Raw genomic sequence first — 22,557 nt, forward strand, 5'->3', positions numbered from 1 at the left:
ACATTTGGTCACTGTAGAGGAGTTTTAATACTGGACCCTGTTCCACGAAGCGATCTTAGCGCTAAGATCACCTTAAGTGCATAATTACCTAATGTACTTAAGATGATCTTAGCGCTAAGATCGCTTCGTGGAATGGGGTCTTGGTGGTCCGGACCTAGGGTTAGAGTCTAAAGTAGCCGCCCCTAGTCAGAATGGATGCAAAGTATCAGCAGAAACCATATTTAACTTCTCAATGGAGAATATCAATTTTTTTTTAGACAAACAATGGAAAACCCGCAAACACTGTACAGACAATTAAAAATCCACAATTCCGGATAAATCTGGAAAATGTTAATCTCTGCTATTCCATTCTCTATTGCATTTCATTTCAACTTAGTTTCATGCTTATATCCAATTAAGGTTCAAGCATGCTGTTCTGGGCACAAACCTCAGCTATTTGGGCTGTCTGTCCAGGACAGTAGGTTAGTTGTTAGTTGGTTAGTGGTTAGTGAGAGAGAAGAGGGTGTAGTGGCCTTACACCTACCCATTGAGCCCCTGGAGTCAGTACCGGGTTGCGAACCTGTACCTAGCAGCCTGTAGTCCAATGACTTAACCACTGTGCCACTGAAGCCAGTTCCATTCTCTAGAAGAAGTGTTGTAATAAGCATACATGCATGTTAGATACCAAAACAGTCATGTACATTAAACTTGTAGTTAATGTGTGCTAAACACAAAAACAGCTGTGTACATTTGTAGTTAATGTGTGCTAAACACAAAAACAGCTGTGTACATTTGTAGTTAATGTGTGCTAAACACAAAAACAGCTGTGTACATTTGTAGTTAATGTGCTGAGTTTTCATTAACATTCCTTCCCTGCTTACATGTATTTGTTCAAGTACATCTGGCTTGATTTTATTGCAGCTAAATTCTCCAAAAAAGAAGGTTAACCGTACATTTGTTCATTAAATAATGTCAAGAAAGAACAAAAATGCACAACAAACATTTATAATACTTCCATTGCACAGGGTAAACAAGAACAACCTGCAAAAGATTTCTTACAAGGGAGACAACCAGGTTAGAAAAAAAAACAATCACATATTTTGGAGTATCATAATTTACAAAGTAATATTTAAGTCTATTAATTATGTAACCGATGCTATCTTATATACACAGACAGTTCAGTTATATACATACGTATGTATACACAATGTTGTCACAGCTATTGTCATATGAGATCCGCCATTTTTAACACAATATTTCAACAGCATACTACTGGGGTCAGTTGTTCAAATATTAAATCAGTACATGTAGTAATCCAAGAGATGTGTTAAGAACTGATTTAGAATATAACACAAGGTATCAAGCCATCTGGCTTCAGAGACATGAGGTCAGGACAAATGAACCGGCTTCAGAGACAAAGCCAGGTCAACCAACTTCAATGGCATAGGGTCAGATGAACCCACTTCAGTTTAGCCAATTGACTACAGTGGCATAGTGTCAGATGAACTCGCTTCAGAGACAAAGCCAGGTCAACCACACCATCTCTAGGTCAGAGCAACTGACCTTAGTGGCACTGGATCAAATCAACTGGTTTCACTGCCATAGTGTCAAATCAACAGTCTTCACTGTTATAGTGTCAAATCAACAGTCTTTCACTGTTATAGTGTCAAATCAATAGGCTTCACAGCCATAGTGTCAAATCAACAGTCTTCACTGTTATAGTGTCAAATCAACCGTCTTCACTGTTATAGTGTCAAATAAAGTCTTCACTGTTATAGTGTCAAATCAACCGTCTTCACTGTTATAATGTCAAATCAACAATCTTCACTGTCATAGTGTCAAATCAATAGTCTTCACTGTCATAGTGTCAAATCAACAGGCTTCACTGTCATAGTGTCAAATCAATAGTCTTCACTGCCATAGTGTCACATCAACTGGTTTTAGGGGTATAGGGTTCAAATCCCAGTACCTGTACAAGCCAGAGTAAGGTTTCTTTACACGATGGAAACATCCGTCCTGCCAAACACAGCATGCTCGAACATTAACTGAATATAAGCAGTGTGACAAGTGAAGGAAAATACAGTAATCAAATCAAAGTTGTATTCAAGCAATGATATTTGGAAGGAAAATATTTAAGTCTAATCCATTTTTAGCGTAACCATGCTTTGAACAACTGGGCCCTCAAGTTTAAAAATCAGACTGTATCACATCAATTTGTCTATTATAAACACCCAATAACCTACACAATACACACACCTTGAACAGTGACCTTTCAATAAAGGTTAAAATGTGCTGTAATAATCAAGGATTCTTCTGCCCATGGTAACCAGTGACATCTGTGAATTGCTTCAAATTTCATTGCACATGCATGTTGTTTGTTGTTAAGATAGGGATAAAAAGATGTGCTATAAAACATTAGGTTGGCGTGAGTTCATGCACAACCAAAGTTAAAAATATTAAAAATCTCATGTATACTGAATAATGTTACGACATGAAATGCTAACAGATCATCTGCTTGTTGAACAGAGATATCATTAACATAATTTAAGATATTCTGGTTATGTACATTGTACATTTAAAAGTTATCAATATGCAGATTCTAGTTATATGAATGGGTTCTGTTGGGTGATAATCATACATCAGCATCTTATATATACAGCTAGCTCTGACACTCGCCAAATTCGACAATTGCAAATTTTAGTAAGAATTGGCAAATGTTTACTTTAATTTGGAATTTTTGTTTAATAATTCACATTTAATGTAATGTGGCGAAATGTTTTGCTCACCCAGAGCTAGCCCTGTGATATATCACACGTAGTACCTGTATACAGACTGCTAATACACCCCACACTGTTAAGTCGTAATAGTGTTTTACTGTAACTTGAATCAATTCCACGTTAGTACGTATACACAGCATAAAGATTTGTAATACTCATTTCACCTATCCATTATTCCTTTATTATCCAGGGCTTCTAGATTATGGTAGCCTCACTGCCAATGCCTAGTAATATTCAATGTTGGGCTAGTAAATAACTACTACTGCCATGCCCCATGGCTAGTGAAAACAAATTGTCAAATATTTCTGTTAAGTTTATTTTGTAAATATGAATATCCTACCCCAACCCAACCCCCACTGTTAGTGTTTTTAAGATGTATCTCACTCTTTGGTGACATATCCAACTATTACTATTACTTAGTAAAATTGTATTAACTTAAAGTAAAGTAGGGCTAGTGAATTTTAAATTGTGGCTAGTAAATTTTAAAAATCACTGATCCCATGGCTAGTGGATTTTATAAAAATTCTAGAAGCCCTGTTTTATCATACAAATCAAGCCATTATAATACAGATTTCAACTCCAATGAATCAGTTCCATATTGTGACATATGTAAGAACACTGCTAATATATACATATGATATCATATAGATTCATGTCCATACAGATTCCACATAATACAACTCAATTCAGTATGGTGGTACATGTATACAAACTGCTGATAAACACAATACTGATTCGTCATAAAATAGACTGCATATACGAATCATTTCTATATTTTTTTTGTTCACAAACACGAACTGCTCATACAAACATATGCCATGCTGATTCAATATAAGGTAAATTCTGTATCACAAGAATAAATTGTATGTATACTGATTCATCACAAAACAGATTCAATGGATCAAAACATGTTCCATTATTTATGCTGTTTGAAAGAAATGAGACAACTGCAAGTGATACAGAAGTTGCATCAATATTAAGTGAAAATAATATTATACTAAGACAAAAGAGTTTATCAATTTGGTAAATGTGCTTTAAAAAACCAGACATCCTGTGACTTTCAAAGATTTAATTGATGCATCATGTGTCAGTATGAGTAACATATTTTCAATACAAAATAAAAAGTGTAAATGTCACGTCATTGAATGTAGCTTGTATATTAAAGTACAATGTTAATCATACAAAATTGCTAAATGTTTTTGTGTTAGTATATGATTATTTTCACATAATGATGTCTAGTGATATAAAATACACAAAGTAACATTGACTGCATATGGAAGTTGCCCTCACCCTCTCCAAAAGTAATTTATAATGCTGAAACTTAATGTCAAAGATACTCATTTTTGATAAGGATTGAGTTGATAGAAATAATATCAGTTGGTACAGAATATAGCATATTTTCAGAACAGAGACTTTGAATGAGACGTATGTACAGAAATAATTCTTTGGTTAATAGCAACTTTGAGGGTTAGCAACTTTAAGCGAAAAAACAAATAATAAATTATACAACTGCCAGTAGAATTAAAATTATATCAACTTAAAACAAATATTTTCTTTTTAACATAAATAACAGACATAATAAACAAAAATGATTTGGTAAAGTTAATGGTTTGTTTGTAAGTTGTCTATTATGTCCATATACTTACTTATTTGAACTTTATTGTTAATGAAAATGCTTCTGAACTGTGAAGGTAAACTTTCCAAATGATCGACAGATGATACAAAAATCTTATATCGATTGTGCAAGTCGTGTACAAGACAACAAACCTCACAGAGTTTGAAGCTTATTGGAGTTAGAGGTACTGATAATAACAGTCATAAATAAAACACTGCTTGGTTTTAATATTTAAAATTATTCCTATCCAGTTCCTTTAAAACTACACTGAAAATGAAGTTGTGCTTTGTTCAAATATAAAACTAGTTTCAAAAGAATACATGTATATACACAATTTAAGAAACAAATTTCTTAAAATCATGTTAGTGTTTCCTTGCATGTCAATATTATTAATGATAGTTAATATAATTAACAATAGAGAAAGTAAATGTGAAATATAACATTAAATCTAATACAGAATACACCATAAGACACTATGGCTGTTTTCGTAGTCTGGACTAAATAACGCCCACACAGGTAGAAATGCAAGACAATATTTTGATCATTTTTTCTAAGGAAAGATAATTCTGTATGATATTATATTTGATATTTTAGAGCTGTGTCATATGAAGCATAACAATAGTTTCCTTCTCTGACAACCATCACATTTTCCATGAAATCTGAATGACAATGGGTAATAAATATGACAACCAACTCGCTATATGGCAATAATGTTTATCTTGCACTTGTCAATTAATTGATATCCTTTCCCAATCTGTGCGAGTGAAAAATGTCAATTGACAAGTTCAAAATAAACAATACCGCCATGTAGCTTGCTGCAGGATATTCTTTATATACATTACAGGCCTCAAACTTTAGTGATAATGATCATTTTCTTTGTGCACTCCTAACGCATGTGTCATTATCCATTACCTATTTATTGTTGGCCCATTATATTCAGAAATGTTTTAGGAGACAAGGTTCACTTGGTTGTAATAGGTTACGCACAATCAAATCAATTACTTGAATGTGTTTTGGTCTGTAACCCATGTAGTAAATTTTCAATTCTCAGAAACATGCTTTATGGTACATTTGCGACCAGCGATAGCTCAACATATTTCATTGTGGTATATTTGCAGGGATCATTTTGTTCAGTATTACATCGCGATTCACACCACAATTTTAAAACATTAAACAATACTTGCTAATCAATTTTTAACCGACTACAAATATTGCTAATCAAGATTTTGAAAACACGTTTTTAATCTGCCATTTGTAAATATCACACGACAGCTTAGTAAAGGATCTGATCCCTGCGAAACACATGGAATCTAGTTATAAACTCTTGGAATGGCTGGGCTTTAACTGGTCTTTTTCAATCCTTAATTACATCAGAGTGATGTGATAGAATTTAAAGTCCACCACACTGTAGCACATTTTAATTAAGGGGTGTTCTCACAATGTGATTAGTCACATGAACTTGTTGCATGCGTGTTGTTGGCCCTACAAAAATCTAAATAATGTATACGTCATTCAAATTGAGTGGTTCTCACAGTATGATTCGATCGCATGTCTTACTGAATACGATAATTTCAGCATACATTTCTGAAGCAGACGATGCAATCAAATAAAGCTATTTTCAGCATCATGCTAACTTTTATTAGCATATATTTTTGTTACATTCAGAATTTTGTACGATAAAATAGTTTTCGATGAATGCTATTTTTGATGAAAACTAGTCACCTCGGCAAACCTTTTCATTTTATCTGACAAAAGGAAATCACAGCTTTTAGTAAAATGCTATTTCCCAAAATATATGCAAAATATATATATTTACTTTCGCATATATTTCCTTGGTATGCAGTATGTGCTGCAATGAATATTATTTTCAGCATAATGTTATTTACCAAAAGCAAATTCATGCAAGTGTCAGTGGGCCCCAGATAGTCAAGCGTGTGTTAGAGGTTGATTACTGGTTGCATGCGATTATCCAATGGCTCAACTCAGATCTCTGGTACATAGTTTGATTGTATCCTGCAAAAACAAAAAACAAAAACAATAATGAATGCAGTTTCAAAAGAAAACAAATATACGATTAATGTATAGAGTTTTTTTCTAGCTTGTTTTAGCATGGTACGACACCATGTCTCAATAGTCTAGCGCCATATTGCATCAATCACCTGAGATTAAAAAAGTATTTTTCAATAATTCATTCTAAAATTGCCTTTATAAAACACCGATTAAAATGTATTATTAATTAATCAGATATCCCTGTTATATACTTTGCCATTCATTTGTTAAAGCAAGCACATTAATTACATTAAATTTTATGTTCATTTCAATTAATGTTTTGTTTTCAGAAAAAAGAGTGCCCTCAAATTGATGAAAATGCCTCAAATTGATGAAAATGCCTCAAATTGATGAAAATGCCTCAAATGGGTTCACTCTACCATGCCATGCCAAACCTCTATGGAAAACACTAGATTAACAATCACATAATCAGTCTTCTCCAGCACTTTAATGAAATAAACCCTGATTTTCATCCATACCCACCCCAAGGATAAAGTTAAAGTTTGTTTTGTTTAACGACAATACTATAATCATCGGCTGTTGAATGTCTGACATATAGTCTGAGAGAGGAAACCTACTACATTTTTTCATTAGAAGCAAGGGATCATTTATATGCTCCATCCCACAGATAGGATATCACATGTCACTGCTTTTATATAAAAGTTGTGATGCACTGGCTAGGAAAGAAAAAAAAACCAATCAGAGAATGAATCCACTGAGGTGGTTCGATCCTACGACGCAAGCACCTCTAGCGAGCACTCTACCGACTGAGCTGGATCCCATCCCTGGTATGGAAAAGCATCTGGAGAATGCTTAATAGCACTTTACAGTTAAAATACCACAAACCTTGTTAACACGGCAATCTTTTAACACAGGGACTCATTTTAAAATAGACTGTTAACTGAACCTGATCAGGGCCCCATTCCATGAAGCGATCTTAGTCCTAAGAACACCTGAACTACTGTATACACTTAAGGTGATCTTAGCGCTAAGATTGCTTTATGGAACGGGGCCGTGGAATATAAAATGTCTTGATCTATGCAATACAAACAAAACAATACTTACTCTTACTGCCACACCACACAAATTCTTTGGCTGAAAAAAATGAAAGAACAGCATAAATAAAAGAATCACTTCTTTCTGAAAGAATGATATTACACGATGCTAACTGGATTTACATGGAATACTATAGGAATTAGATTTTTTAAATTTCTATTGTAAAACAAGCCTCGATTTATCTACTTTTGTTTAATGCACTAATTAAAAATTGTAATGGACTCATAGACAAACTGATATTATCACATGTTTTAGTGAAAAAAAAAAAGTTGAGCACTACGAAATATTGTTTAAGACTGTCTATAGTGCTAATATACTATTTATCCCATTTTAACTTGTTACATTTTCAACTCACTGTTATTTAATATTTTCATATACCATTTGTGATACCCAACAGCCAATGCCTATTTTGGAGCTGGGGTGTCGTTACCATTCATTCATTCATTCATTCATTCATTCATTCATTCATTCATTATCCCATATTAACTTGTTACTTTTTAACTCACCGTCTGATAGTTATATCATTCTAATTCTTCTGATACTTTTTCAACTTACCTACTGTTATTTATCCCATTCTAATTCTTCTGATACTTTTTCAAAGCAATCACACATAAAATGATACTGGAAAAAAAGAAATGAAAAAGCAATGTTATTCAATATTGAATACCTACAATGTTCACTGCATGTTCTGTATGTTATAACATTAATTTACCATCTCCTTTGATATTTTTAAAACTTGACACTTAGTATAACTTTGTTCTATGTCAGGCTTCTAAAAATTGTGAAAGCAATTATTTTGTTCCCGCATTGCTCACGCAAATCTAATTCTGCGTTACTTATTTTTATATTTCGTGCAAAATTTGGAGCACCATATACTTGAATATAGCGGGTTACGCAAAATGGAAATGGGTGACGCGGGTTTATTTCTGTGTAACCGATAAATGTGTCACGCAGATTTTCAATTCTTTGTCTTGAACGTTGAAGAAAAATCATCTGTCTGTACCTACATTTTATAGAAATAACACTAACTAAACATATCATTCTAATTCTGGGTTGAATGACACATGATGTTTTAATAAAATAATGTTCAATATGGATGAAATCCTATTCCCGATAGAAATTATTTACCACAAAATGATTACAAAGACTGAGCCCCCACCCCTTTGCTACACAAAACAGTCCTTAACTTATCTGTAGAAGGAAGTAAGGAAACAACGCACTCAACACATTTTATTTACGGTTATAAGGCGTCAGACATATGGTTAAGGACCACACAGATATTGAGAGAGGAAACCTGCTGTCGCGACTTCATGGGCTACTCTTTTTGATTTAACTTATCTGAGGATGTATAGGATATTACAACATCAGAACTGGAGGTCGCGATTCTAGCTAGGGAGAATTATTTCGACAGCCAGGGATGTAGCAGATAGTTTGGTATGAGTGATGTCACAGGGCAACCCAGTTATCAGCCACCTTCCAACTTATTACATTGATCCAAACAATAAACATAAAATGCTACGCTGCAACTAATTACATTAGTGTTAAGCGCTATCTACAAAAGTTTGTTTTTCTTTACCGACACCACTAGAGCACATTGTTTTATTAATCAGCAGCTATTGGATGTGAAACATTTGTTAATTCTGACATATAATCTTAGAGAGGAAACCCACTACATTTTTCCATTAGTAGCAAGCAGTGTTTCTGCCAGAACATTTTATTTTGGGGTATGGCGCTATGGAATTGAATGCAAACACAGTCAACTGGGGGTATGGAGGGCCTATCCCAGAAAGAAAATGAGTTAAGTTTAGGGTTAGGGTTAAGAAAATCATACATTAATGATAAGAGTAATTCATTTTGTCAAAAGGTTAACTTAAAAATAATAATATGCAAAACAATTTGGGTATGGCGCAATACCCGTTTTAGCCTCCAGCAGAAACCCTGGCAACGGATCTTTTATATGCACTATCTCACAGACAGGATAGTACATACCGACAGGGATCGATCCCATAACGACCACACATCAGACAAGTGATTTACCACTGATCTTCCCTACAACACCAATGAGGTTATCTCATATGACTCTACTTTTTTTATCTTTTTTTTTTATCTAATTCCAACATTGTAGTCTGGAAAAATAAGACCATTGCTATTTAAAACATGAATGGTGGGTGTTTTTTTTAAGAGTATCCATTATGTCTGCATTGGTAATGTTTGTGTCTATGATTATTTCATCAGGTTGCATTACTTGTAGGCAAGAAGAAATGTAATACATACATATTGTGTTTGTATTTTAACAATTCGCGGCTTCTTTCCTTGTCTGTTATATTCAAAGTTGAATGACATTCCTTCTTCATCCACCTCAAATGACTGAACATCTTTCCAAGAAAATTCTATTACTTGAGACTACAAAATAAGAAAGAAACATACACATGGTAACAAAGTTTTGATGCTAAATATTTATAGTAAATACGAAATATGGCTACAATTTAGTAATGTTTCTGCTCACCAATATGATGAAAATAACATATCTTAAATTGTTTGTCTTGGCCATGTTGTCTTCTCAAATCAAATGCAAATGTGAGCTGCCAACACTTAAAAAATCTTACCTCGGGTGTACCGTCATCCTTGCATGCCTGCAGTTTAAAACACTCGATCCCCACAATTGCTATCACATGGCCGTCCTTTCTCGAGTCGCACGGACAGTGTGGAAACGTTATTTCTCCATACCCATCTAAATGCCGTACTATTTTTAAATACTGAAATGAAAATAAAATGAAATAGAATGCTTGACAGGAATATGTTTGTTAACATGCATACCACCAGCACATCAGCCCTTATGGAGCGTCACGGCGAGTGGTGCGCCATTAATTTAAATGCGTTGTGGATGTGATGGCGCACTGCACACTGCTATCAGTTTGACGTCATAAAAAGGCTTAATCCACGACATCATTCTAGCATCGATATGAAAAGGTTAAAGTTAAAAAGTCCAATGCAAGTAATGTGAAATCAAGTAACTTTTTATGCTTATATTCAACTAATGTTCAAGTTTTTCTGCTTACATCAAATCAAACTGAAATGTTTTACAAAAACCAAGTTCACAGAGGCAGGGTAAGGTAAAAATCATGTGAATCAAGTTCTGAATACCTAAGATTTTAAATATTGTTCCCTGCAACACTGGCTGTATGCCTCCAGGGGGCGAGATTTAGCTCAGACAATTGAGTGCTCATTTCACGTGCTTGCGTCGCAGGATCGAACCACCTCGATAGATCCATTCATTGGATTGGGATTTTTCTCGTTCCAACCAATGCACCACAACTGGTCAAGGCTGTGGTATGTGCTTTCCTGTCTGTGGGAAAGTGCATATAAAAGATCCCTTGCAGCATTATGAAAAATGTAGCGGGTTTTCTCTGATGACTACGAGTCAGAATTACCAAATGTTTGACATCCAATAGCCGATGATTAATTAATGTGCTCTAGTGGTGTTGTCAAATAAAACAAACTTTTTTTTGTTGTATACCACCACATAGAGCTGAGAATCACGCTGTATGTATACCTTAGTCATTGTGTGTGTCTGTCTGTCTCTGTCTGTCTGTCTGTCTGTCTGTGTGCATGTGTCAGTGAGCAGAGATTGAGGCAAATAAGAGGGTGAGGCAAAGAAGCAGAGATTGAGTAAGGAATAAGCAGTCCTGTACAAACAAAGAGTAAAATACCTCCAATGCTTTTGTTGCATCCCGAAGAGCTTTCAGCTCATAGAGCTTGTCTCCGGTTTTGATGTGACCTCGGCTCACCTCATCAATGGCCTGCAACAAAACAAAACAAAACTTTCCATAAAGCTAACAAAATATATTGCTTTTTATAGATGGTGCATGTATAATGGATGAGAAAACTAAAATATTCAGTAAATTAGTGATGTAAACGATAGCCAGCAGCCAACACAAATTGCCAGTTACATTTATTTGCATAAAAAAACAATCTGTTTAATGCAAAACTGGAATATTTGTACACATCCATAAGCAATTCAGACTGACTGGCAACAATTTACAAACACACACACAAAAAGAAGGCAAACATTATTATGGAAATCACCCCATTGTTTTGCCAGATGTCACAATAAATCTAATAAAGGAAACAGACAGACAGGCAGACAGACAAACTCACATATACACACATACAGAGATACAAATACACACAGACATAAACATGACATCAATGGTTATTAGTATTTTGACAGCACATCTTCTGATAAATGGCATACATACAGAGAAACAAAGTATAGCAAAGACAGAGAGAGGAGCAGAGGTTGAGGCAGAGGAGCAGAGGTTGTGACATACAGAGAGCAGAGGAAGTGACATACAGAGAGCAGAGGTTGAGGCAGAGGAGTAGAGGTTGAGGCGTAGAGGTTGTGGCAGACAGAGTAGAGGTGGCAGACAGAGCAGAGGTTGAGGCAGAGGAGCAGAGGTTGTGGCAGACAGAGCAGAGGTGTGGCAGACAGAGCAGAGGTTGTGGCAGACAGAGCAGAGGTTGAGGCAGACAGCAGAGGTTGAGGCAGACAGCAGAGGTTGTGGCAGAGCAGAGCAGAGGTTGAAGCAGACAGAGCAGAGGTTGAGGCACAGAGAGGAGCAGAGGTTGACGCAGACAGAGCAGAGGTTGAGGCACACAGAGTAAAGGTGGCAGACAGAGCAGAGGTTGAGGAATACAGAGGAGCAGAGGTTGAGGCATACAGAGCAGAGGTTGAGGCATACAAAGGAATGGAGGTTGTGGCAGACAGAGCAGAGGTTGAGGCATACAGAGTAGAGGTTGTGGCAGAATAGCAGAGGTTGTGGCAGAATAGCAGAGGTTGTGGCAGACAGAGATGCAGAGGTTGTGGAAAACAGAGGAGCAGAGTTTGAGGAAGACATGCAGACAGACAGACAGACAGACACGCACACAGACACACACAGACAGACAGTGATGATGTTGGCTAACGCCGAACCTGCCAGTAGAGGAAGGTGACGGCGCGTTCGTCCGAGTTGAGCATCATCTCTCTGGACAGCGAGAAGAGCCACTTCTTCAGCAAGATGCACGTCGCCGTCGCAGTGCTGTAGTTCTGGATGTAGATGTTGTGTGGAAGTTCATGTGGCTGTAATCTCCTTTCTGCAAAAATAACGTCCATTCTCAGACTACTGCTAAAACAATACATGTCCCTACCGGGTCCAACAAATTATCTTCTAACTTTCAAGGGTCATAACTCTGTGAAAAATGGGTAAATCACTATATTACGTGTATATGATAAAGCTATATATAAAATTTCATCTGAATATCTTCAGGCATTTTTTTTTAAAGTCTGGATTGCCAATTTTTATATCTCCTAAGTTCAGGGGAAATGAAAATATGTAAATTATCATGAATGTCAAACTTGATCTGTAAAAGAACACGATAAAGCTATACACAAAAGTTCAGCTTAATATCTTGAGGCTGTGTAAATTTGTCCATCACATTCAGAAAAGAAAAAAAATTCGACAGGGTAATTCCAGCTAAAAATGGAACTTTTCATCAAAAAATAAATTTGCCTCTACAGTAATTGTTTTAATTGTGTTGTATAGCAGTATGACTGAACTTAATAAAACCATATGGAGATTAGTGATTTTGCTTAAATTAGTGGTTTCAATTGTAGGCATATCAAACGTATGACTGAACTTACCGAAATTATATTCAACCGTTTCAAAGAGGTAAAAACAGGATGCCACATTATCACCCATATTCAACTTATTGACAACAGCCTGTAACAGAAAAAATACAATAGTAATCATACAAGGTCTTTATTTCATGTAATAATTTGTATATTTAAGGAAATTTAATTTAATTATAAAATACTGAAAATAAATGTAAAACAAAAAGTATTCACAGTGTTCGAGATTAACGGTATCCTGATATCCCGGGGATACCAGAATTTAATTTTGGATACCAGACTTCAAGAACCCAGTATCCCACCGGAATACCATATAATACTAAATTCTCTGGTAGGATACCAGATTTTGAAATGTTAGTATCCAACTGGGATACTGCCCCAAAATTTTAATCTTGAACACTGATTCATGACTTTCTATTCTTGAATTATTCATCTGTCAGCAGGCATTGCTTACACCCAGTAGCAGTAGCATGTTACAATATGCAGCATTAATTAATATGTAGTCATTAATCACAAAAAACTGTAAAAATAGCAAAATATGATTATTATAATTATTCTGATGGAAAGAAATAAAGGATTAAACATTAGACATTACTACGCTAGTTGTGAATTAAATATGGTCTACAATTTGATGTGTTCCCTTATTTCTTTCCATCAGTATATAATTAACATGGACTTTTAACTTGACACAAAAGAAACTATGGCATGTGAGAGAGACAGCGAAAGGGTGAAGGACAGGGTAGATGTGATTTGTACCTGGTAAATGTCGTCCGTGTTGTCCGTTCTGTAGATGGACACGGTGCATATCGTTCTGTCCGGTAACAACACCTTCAACTCCACCTCTGTGCTCCCATTCTGAAAGTAGTAGAGATCTTAAATTATGCATTTGAAAAGGAGATGTTTTATTTAACGACACACTCAACACATTTTATTTATGGTTATATGGTGTCGTACATATGGTTAAGGACCACACAGATATTGAGAGAGGAAACCCGCAGTCGCCACTTCATGGGCTACTCTTTTCGATTAGCAGCTAGGGATCTTTTATATGCACCATCCCACAGATAGGATAACACATACTACGAGAAATGGCCCAAAGGACTCACCGACAGGGATCAATCCCAGACCAACTGCGCATCGAGCGAGCACTGTACCACTGAGCTACGTCCTGCCCCTTTGTATTTGAATACTTTGAATATTTGTGGGAATATTGGTTTTACACCTGACCAGCCACGTCAGTGGAGGGAGGGAGGGGAGGGGGTGCACAGATCAAAGATAACGACGTCAAAGCATTTTCAGTGTTACACCAGTCTGTAAAGTTGTTATAAAATATCTCCATATTTAAAAACAAAATAGCATTTTATTAATTAGCTGGGGCGGGATTTAGCTCAGTCAGTTGAGTGCTCGCTTGAGGTGCTTGCATCACAGGATCGAACCACCACGGTGGATCCACTAATTGTGTTTTTTCTTATTCCAATCAGGGCACCACAACTGGACAAAGGCTGTGGTATGTGTTTTCCTGTCTGTGTGAAAGTGTCAGAATAGCCAATGATTAATTAATCAATGTGCTCCAGTGATGTCATTAAACAAAACAGACTAACTTCATTAATTAACGATGACACAAAATGTAACATGAACAATCACATCTAGTCAATTGGCTTGCTCACTGGTACAAAATGATAGGTCAGTTACACTTCGTTCTAAACAAAAAGTGTAATAATAGTGATTAAAACGTCTTTACAGCAGTTAATGGCATTTATAAATATATTCTTTGTTTCTTACACCAACAGATTAACCAATAAAAACACTTTTGTGCAGGTCAGAATCATGTGAAGCCATTGTCACTGGAACATCTCAGGAAGTTGAATTTACACTCAGATCAATTGTTTTGTTTAACACCACTAGAGCACATTGATTTATTAATCATCGGCTACTGGATATCAAACATGTGGTAATTTTCACACATGGTCTTAGAGAGGAAACCCGCCACATTTTTCTATTAGTAGCAAGGGATCTCTTTATATTGCACCATCCCAGACAGGATAGCACATATCACAGCCTTCGATATACTACATGTAGTTGTGGTGCACTGGCTGGAACGAGTAAGAGCCCAATGAGCCCAACAACAGGAATCCATCCTAGACCAACCGTGCATCAGACGAGTGCTTTGCCACTGGCCTACATCCCGCCCTATACTCAGATTATCTACATGACTGGTAGAATCTACTTTATAAATATTTCCATGTATATATATTTTAATCAAACTAATGTTTGAGTATAAAACGCAAAATAATTGCCAGTCTAACGGAACAAAAGAAAAACCAAAAACACTGGCCTGTGATGATTTTGAACAGTAAACACTGGCTGGGAGGGCGGCATTTCGAACCCTGCTGTTAATATATATATATATATCCTAAAGATCATACCATTTCACCATCTGCTGACAGGAACTCCTGTACAATATCACTTTCACCAAGAACGCGGACTGCACACACTGAAACAAGTTAAAACAAATAATATATATATTTTTACATTATCATACATGATGTGTATATTTTATTTGTAGATGAATTAATAAACTTATACATTTAGAAAGGAAACTGTTTAACAACAACTTAAAGCATGTTTTAATATGGTCACTAGGTGTATAAATTCTGTTATTTTGACACTTGCTTCTAAATATGAGAGGAAACCCATTGCCATCACAAAGGCTACCCGTTCTGAATGACTGCAAAAATCTTTGTATATGTCACAGACAGGACAGCAGATAGTGTACCATGGCCTTTGGGATGGAAGGAAATGTTTTATTTAATGACACACTCAACACATTTTAGTTCGGTTATATGGCATCAGATATATGGTTAAGGACCACACAGATATTGAGAGAAGAAACCCGCTGTCGCCACTTAATGGGCTGTTTGTTTCAATTAGCAGCAAGGGATCTTTTATATGCACCATCCCACAGACAGGATAGCACATACCATGGCCTTTGATATACCAGTATACTGGCTGGAATGAGCTTTGGGATGGGGAACAACCCATTGGATTCATCAATAGTGATCAATACACAAGATTTTCAAGGGCAAAGGGGGTGAGTGGTATGTAAAAATGACATTGGTAATGGGTGACTATAAGGCTGGGTTTCCATAGAAGTTCACTTTTCACGTGTCATGATTAACATTTCATAATTCACGTTCATGACGGTTTCCACCAAATTCATGTAAACTGAGTTCATTTGTCACTTTCGTTTTCCATAATTACATTATCATACCATACTATAATCTAATCATATCTAATCATATCATATCATTTCCAACCAGTTAGCAACCAAACATCAATCAAAGATTTGTGTAAAATGTACCCAAAAATCCACACAGGAAGAAAGTACAGTATTTACATTTTCAACATAATTATAATGTAATAGTTTTTGCATTAGGTAGGTTCATTTCGCAACTACAAAGCTACTTTTGCCAAACAACACAGATAAAATTATTTAAAAATGCATATTTACAAATCTAACGTAACTGTACTTTGCTGTTCATGTCACAAAAAATAAGCATGTTCGTTTCTTTATTCATGCGGACCAGCCTCGGTGGCATCGTGGCAGGCCATCGGTCTACAGGCTGGTAGGTACTGGGTTCGGATCCCAGTCGAGGCATGGGATTTTTAAATCCAGATACCGACTCCAAACCCTGAGTGAGTGCTCCACAAGGCTCAATGGGTAGGAGTAAACCACTTGCACCGACCAGTGATCCATAACTGGTTCAACAAAGGCCATGGTTTGTGCTATCCTGCCTGTGGGAAGCGCAAATAAAAGATCCCTTGCTGCTAATCGGGAGAGTAGCCCATGTAGTGGCGACAGCGGGTTTCCTCTCAAAATCTGTGTGGTCCTTAGCCATATGTCTGACACATATAACCGTAAATAAAATGTGTTGAGTGTGTCGTTAAATAAAACATTTCTTTCTTTATTCACATGTGACCCATGACATGAAAGTGTAAAGTGACATGTGAACACCTATGGGGCCTGCACTTTGAAAATGACTCGTTTGTTCTTCTGTTCACACGTCAATGATGAAACGTGAATTATGACACGTGGAAAGTGAACTTCTATGGAAACCCAGCCTAAGGGGAGCTCTTGCATACAAATCATTCTGCAACATTTTAACAGAAGCGGACATAACAGTTGGGGGATAATTGCCCACTGACTCTTGGCTTCAGTAGTCATGTATGTACTGCCATATGTACATGTAATGAAGTAAAATATCATGAGGAGAATATAAAAGCTACACAAACAATTAATTGCTAATGGATTTTACTTCAGATAGTGTGCACAAGCCAACTCAATCAGGGTTTTATCACCTATGTTTCTAGACTCCAATAAAATGCAGCATTTCCCACCATTCCCTAAAGACTATGTCATATTTATTTTCAAGTTTAGACTACAAATTCCCAATCTGAACATAAATAAATCCTGTTTTACTATTATATACATGCACAGGGCATCTAGATTATGGTAGCCCCACTCCCGTGGCTATAGTGATATTCAATGTTGGGCTAGTAAATAAGTACTATTGCCATGCCCGACTGCTAGTGAAAAAAATTGTCAAATGTTGCAGTTGTCTATTTTGTAAATATAAATATCCTGTCCCCATCCCCCACCCCTAAAGTTAGTGTTTTTAAGCTTATTTCTCTATTTAGGTGACATCTGATTTTTGCTATTATTTAGTAAAATTGTATTAACTTAAAGTAGGGCTAGTACATTTTTAACCATGGCTAGTAAATTTAAAAAATCACTGATCCCATGGCTAGTGGATTTTATTATAATTCTACAAGCCCTGCATGCATGTAGAGATATATTTTGAAAATGATATGTAACACAAGTTTGACAAACATCCCTTCCATCACGCAAATAAACATGTACAAATATATATGTATAGCATTAATTTTTTAATTCTAACTAAGCTTAAAAAGATGTTTTTGAAATGAAACTGAAAATTCCTTCTTTTTTGGTGGTAAAACGATGCCAAAATTCCCAAAGTCAAAGGCATGGGCATCAAGTCAAATTTTAAAAATAAAACCTTGTAAATATTAACTGTGTTTCACATTTATAAGACGTAACAAGTCTAAGATTTGTGTGTAGTCCTAGTAGGAAGATACAGACCTCGCCATTAAAAGGGAGCTATCTCTCTCACTCCCTATCATTCCCCTCAGACAATATGTAGTTCAAGGAGAGCAAAATTTAGTATCCTTAGCAGTGTTTCTGCCAGACAGAAATTTTTGGGTATGGTGCTATGTAATTGAATGCAACCACAGTCAACAGATTTTATGGGGGGCACTCTCCCAGAAAGAAAATGGATTATGTTTAGGGTTAGGGTTAAGAAAAGCATACAGTAATGATAAAGAGTAATTAATTTTGTCAAAAGGTTAACCGTGCTTGAAGTTAGTATGTATATTAATATGGCATCAATTTGGCAATATCTTAAATAGCTCCCTCTTAAATAGCTCCCTATAATCTAAGTTACGGGAGCAATTAATCACTCCCCTCAGTTTTTTTCATGCTGATGTCTGATGTCGTAACTAAAATAAGGACAAAAAATTCCAAAATATACACACACGGCCAAGAAGTGTTCTGTTTTCAACTGAGCCTTAAGGGCCGTTCCAAAATTGATCCTATGGGGGTGGGAAGGTGGGGGGGGGTACCATAACTACTGTTTCATACTTGGTGGATCTACTATGTTTGCTCTAGATACACACATATATGGTTTAAATATATTTTTATTTGGTCGGTGGTAGATTAGGGTTAGGGTTAAGCTGGGTATTCAAGAAATTGTCTTCCAAATCCAGACCACCCACATAATAAATTGTTGTGTAGCCCTAAAGCCTCCAATGATCATAAATGCATTAAGAAAATCAATATCAAACTTCACTTAAAATCTTCTTTTTCTCCCAAGTACTAGTGATGTTTGAAAAGCCCATCCATTAAAAAACAAAATCTAGTTCTATTATTATTATTTTCTTAGATCCACTGACTAAACTCTATTAATGACATCTTGACAGGAACTATTTCTGGTCTTATCTTGCTTAAGTGACAGATGTCTAAAAACAGATCGAGTAACAGAGTAACAGAGAGATGCTCCATCAGTGACGGCCATCCATTCAAACTCCAGGATGAAAACAGATATCTTCAAACTCAATGGCCAGGTTTAAAAACATTTTTCTTCAGTGGCAGAAATAAGAAGAATGTTTCACTTGTTCAAAGAAATGGAAAGTTTCCTTTTTAAACAAAACTCATTTGCTGCAATTCACTTCATATTGATTTGTTAAAGTTGATACTTTTCGTGGGCCATGATGACCTCAACAATTGGTTGACAAAGAAATCAGTTGTGATCAAGATGGTTTGTTTTATTCTAGTACAACAGATGGTTAGAACATAAATATCCGGGGATTGAACTTAACGACAGCACTAATGGTAATTGCCGTCATTGAGATATAAATTGCTGTGAGTTGGGAGCATCACCGATAGCACTTCTGTGCTGGTGGATAACAATTACTGCTGTCGGTAAAACTCCTCAACAACAGCAAAATGAATATATATCTGGTGTACATTATTTGTCAGTATTTAACATTTGTACATTAGGAATATGTCCACATGCAACAGAATAACATTTTAGTCATATTTATTTGCTACAAAAGTAACCTTTTGAAATATTGTTGTAGGCAGGCTTAAAACTGCTGTCGGTGTGCCATTTCACCAAATGCAATTTTTTTGTTTAATGCTACGGATGACAATTTCTTAACTTCGAGCAGTGAATATTCATTGTATGTTCAGTGCATGTTTTGTTGTCCTAATGTTGATGGTAGCTCAACATGGACTTCAACATCTCAATATAAGTACAAAATTTGCAAAAGATTATAAACAATTCTTAAATATACTATTCAACTTTTGTTACATGTCATGATAAACAATTTGTTCACATTGTAAATTTGTGCAACATGTAAATAAATGAGACCATGATGTTTAGATGTTCCATACATCCACGGAACATTTTGTTTAGTATTAGCCATGCATGTTTCAGAGATCGCTGCACAATTTTAAAACATTAAACAGTAGTTGCTAATAAATTTTGAAATTAACTAGAAATATTGCTAATCAAAATTTCGAAAGCAAAATGTTCCCCGACATCACCATAATAATGCATGACTACACTTAGATATGTCATCCATTGAACACAATAAATACAGTTGCTTTACTTGACAAATGTTTTCACAAATATCCCTAGAGAAAGTTGAGCAGCAGATTTTATGGATCAAGGGGAATCTGAAAAGTGCCAGTACTTATTTATCAATATGATTCTTTAAATTCCAGACTTAACTTTAATCCACTGTCTTTTTAATGACTACAAAAGTCAAGATCTAAGGTTAATAACAGAAAATATCTGTACCATTATTTTTGGCATTTTACACAACAAAATATGATATATTCAACAGTAATATTTTTATGGGGTTGTTTGGGGGGTTTTTGTTCATCATTTTGAATTTAAACATAAATACTTTGGTTACAATTATGAAAAATAAAAAGATACCAATATAAAAATGGGGTTGTCTGCTCAATATGAATTTCACAACTATTTTGACAGGGAAGAAGGTAAGTAGACCTTTTATTTTAATTGTGGCAAACATTAGTAATAATATAATAGCTGTTTATTAATTTTAATGATGTCAGTATTAAAATGTCAAAACCTTTCATCTACCTACAGTAACAATAAGCTTAGGTGCATGACAATTTTATTTTCAGAACGATGGAAGTTGTTTGAAAACTAGTACCATAAATGCATATAATTGTGATTGAAGAAAATATTGACATTTTGAAAATTGTACCATTTACAAAATATGAAATACGAAGTCAAATTACATTAAGATATCATAAATGTTTTGTGTATGAAGCAAAACCAATGGTGTGGAAATTGTCTGGCATCGACCAAACCTTTTAAAAGCTGGATGTGTGCTGCGCTATCTAGGGAAATGTGCATTAAAAATGCATGCTTGAAACTGAAGAGGTAGGTTGTGTCTTTAATTATTTAGGCAATTACCTAATACACGTAAGAAAGAAAAGGTATGTTCAGCACATTTTAATCACACCTGACAGGTATTGAGAGGAATGTCCTCACATAACAACTTGTACACCTTATAACTACATGTAGACAGACAAAAAATAATCATTTATTGTGGCTATAGTGTGTTGGACATGCATGCTGTATGCACTTAATGCAACTGAGGCATGGCGATAGCCTTGAATGAAGTAATGCTGTCTGCACTGGATGCGACTGAGGCATGGTGATAGCCTTGAATGAAGTAATGCTGTCTGCACTGGATGCGACTGAGGCATGGTGATAGCCTTGAATGAAGTAATGCTGTCTGCACTGGATGCGACTGAGGCATGGTGATAGCCTTGAATGAAGTAATGCTGTCTGCACTGGATGCGACTGAGGCATGGTGATAGCCTTGAATGAAGTCATGCTGTCTGCACTTGATGTGGCCGAGGCATGGTGATAGCCTTGAATGAGTAATGCTGTCTGCACTTGATGTGGCCGAGGCATGGTGAAAGCCTTGAATGAAGTCATGCTGTCTGCACTTGATGTGGCCGAGGCATGGTGATAGCCTTGAATGAGTAATGCTGTCTGCACTTGATGTGGCCGAGGCATGGTGAAAGCCTTGAATGAGTAATGCTGTCTGCACTTGATGTGGCCGAGGCATGGTGAAAGCCTTGAATGAAGTAATGCTGTCTGCACTTGATGTGGCCGAGGCATGGTGAAAGCCTTGAATGAAGTCATGCTGTCTGCACTTGATGTGGCCGAGGCATGGTGATAGCCTTGAATGAGTAATGCTGTCTGCACTTGATGTGGCCGAGGCATGGTGAAAGCCTTGAATGAGTAATGCTGTCTGCACTTGATGTGGCCGAGGCATGGTGAAAGCCTTGAATGAAGTCATGCTGTCTGCACTTGATGTGGCCGAGGCATGGTGAAAGCCTTGAATGAGTAATGCTGTCTGCACTTGATGTGGCCGAGGCATGGTGAAAGCCTTGAATGAAGTAATGCTGTCTGCACTTGATGTGGCCGAGGCATGGTGAAAGCCTTGAATGAAGTAATGCTGTCTGCACTTGATGTGACCAAGGCATGGTGATAGCCTTGAATGAAGTAATGCTGTCTGCACTGGATGCGACTGAGGCATGGTGATAGCCTTTGATGGGGTAATGCTGTCTGCACTTGATGTGACCGAGGCATGGTGATAGCCTTGAATGGGGTAATGCTGTCTGCACTTGATGTGACCGAGGCATGGAGATAGCCTTGAATGAGGTAATGCTGTCTGCACTTGATGTGACCGAGGCATGGTGATAGCCTTGAATGAGGTAATGC

The 22,557-nt window shown here is 36.3% G+C and overlaps 1 protein-coding gene across 1 annotated transcript in view; it reads right to left on the reverse strand.

Moving 5' to 3' along the window:
* Positions 1-968: 968 nt before the first annotated feature.
* The window catches only part of LOC121384042 (sorting nexin-27-like), a 54,657-nt gene continuing 33,068 nt past the window's right edge, over positions 969-22,557 (reverse strand). Inside the window, exons 5-14 of the mRNA XM_041514223.1 lie at positions 15,571-15,638; positions 13,901-13,999; positions 13,157-13,235; positions 12,449-12,609; positions 11,187-11,276; positions 10,083-10,232; positions 9,751-9,879; positions 8,032-8,097; positions 7,486-7,515; positions 969-6,384 (exon numbers count right to left, since the gene is read on the reverse strand). Of these exons, the coding sequence (XP_041370157.1) occupies positions 8,038-8,097; positions 9,751-9,879; positions 10,083-10,232; positions 11,187-11,276; positions 12,449-12,609; positions 13,157-13,235; positions 13,901-13,999; positions 15,571-15,638 (836 nt within the window). The 3' untranslated portion in view covers positions 969-6,384; positions 7,486-7,515; positions 8,032-8,037. The remainder of the gene's footprint in view (positions 6,385-7,485; positions 7,516-8,031; positions 8,098-9,750; positions 9,880-10,082; positions 10,233-11,186; positions 11,277-12,448; positions 12,610-13,156; positions 13,236-13,900; positions 14,000-15,570; positions 15,639-22,557) is intronic.

Source organism: Gigantopelta aegis, chromosome 2, assembly GCF_016097555.1.
Source record: "Gigantopelta aegis isolate Gae_Host chromosome 2, Gae_host_genome, whole genome shotgun sequence".
NCBI lineage: Eukaryota > Metazoa > Mollusca > Gastropoda > Neomphalida > Peltospiridae > Gigantopelta > Gigantopelta aegis.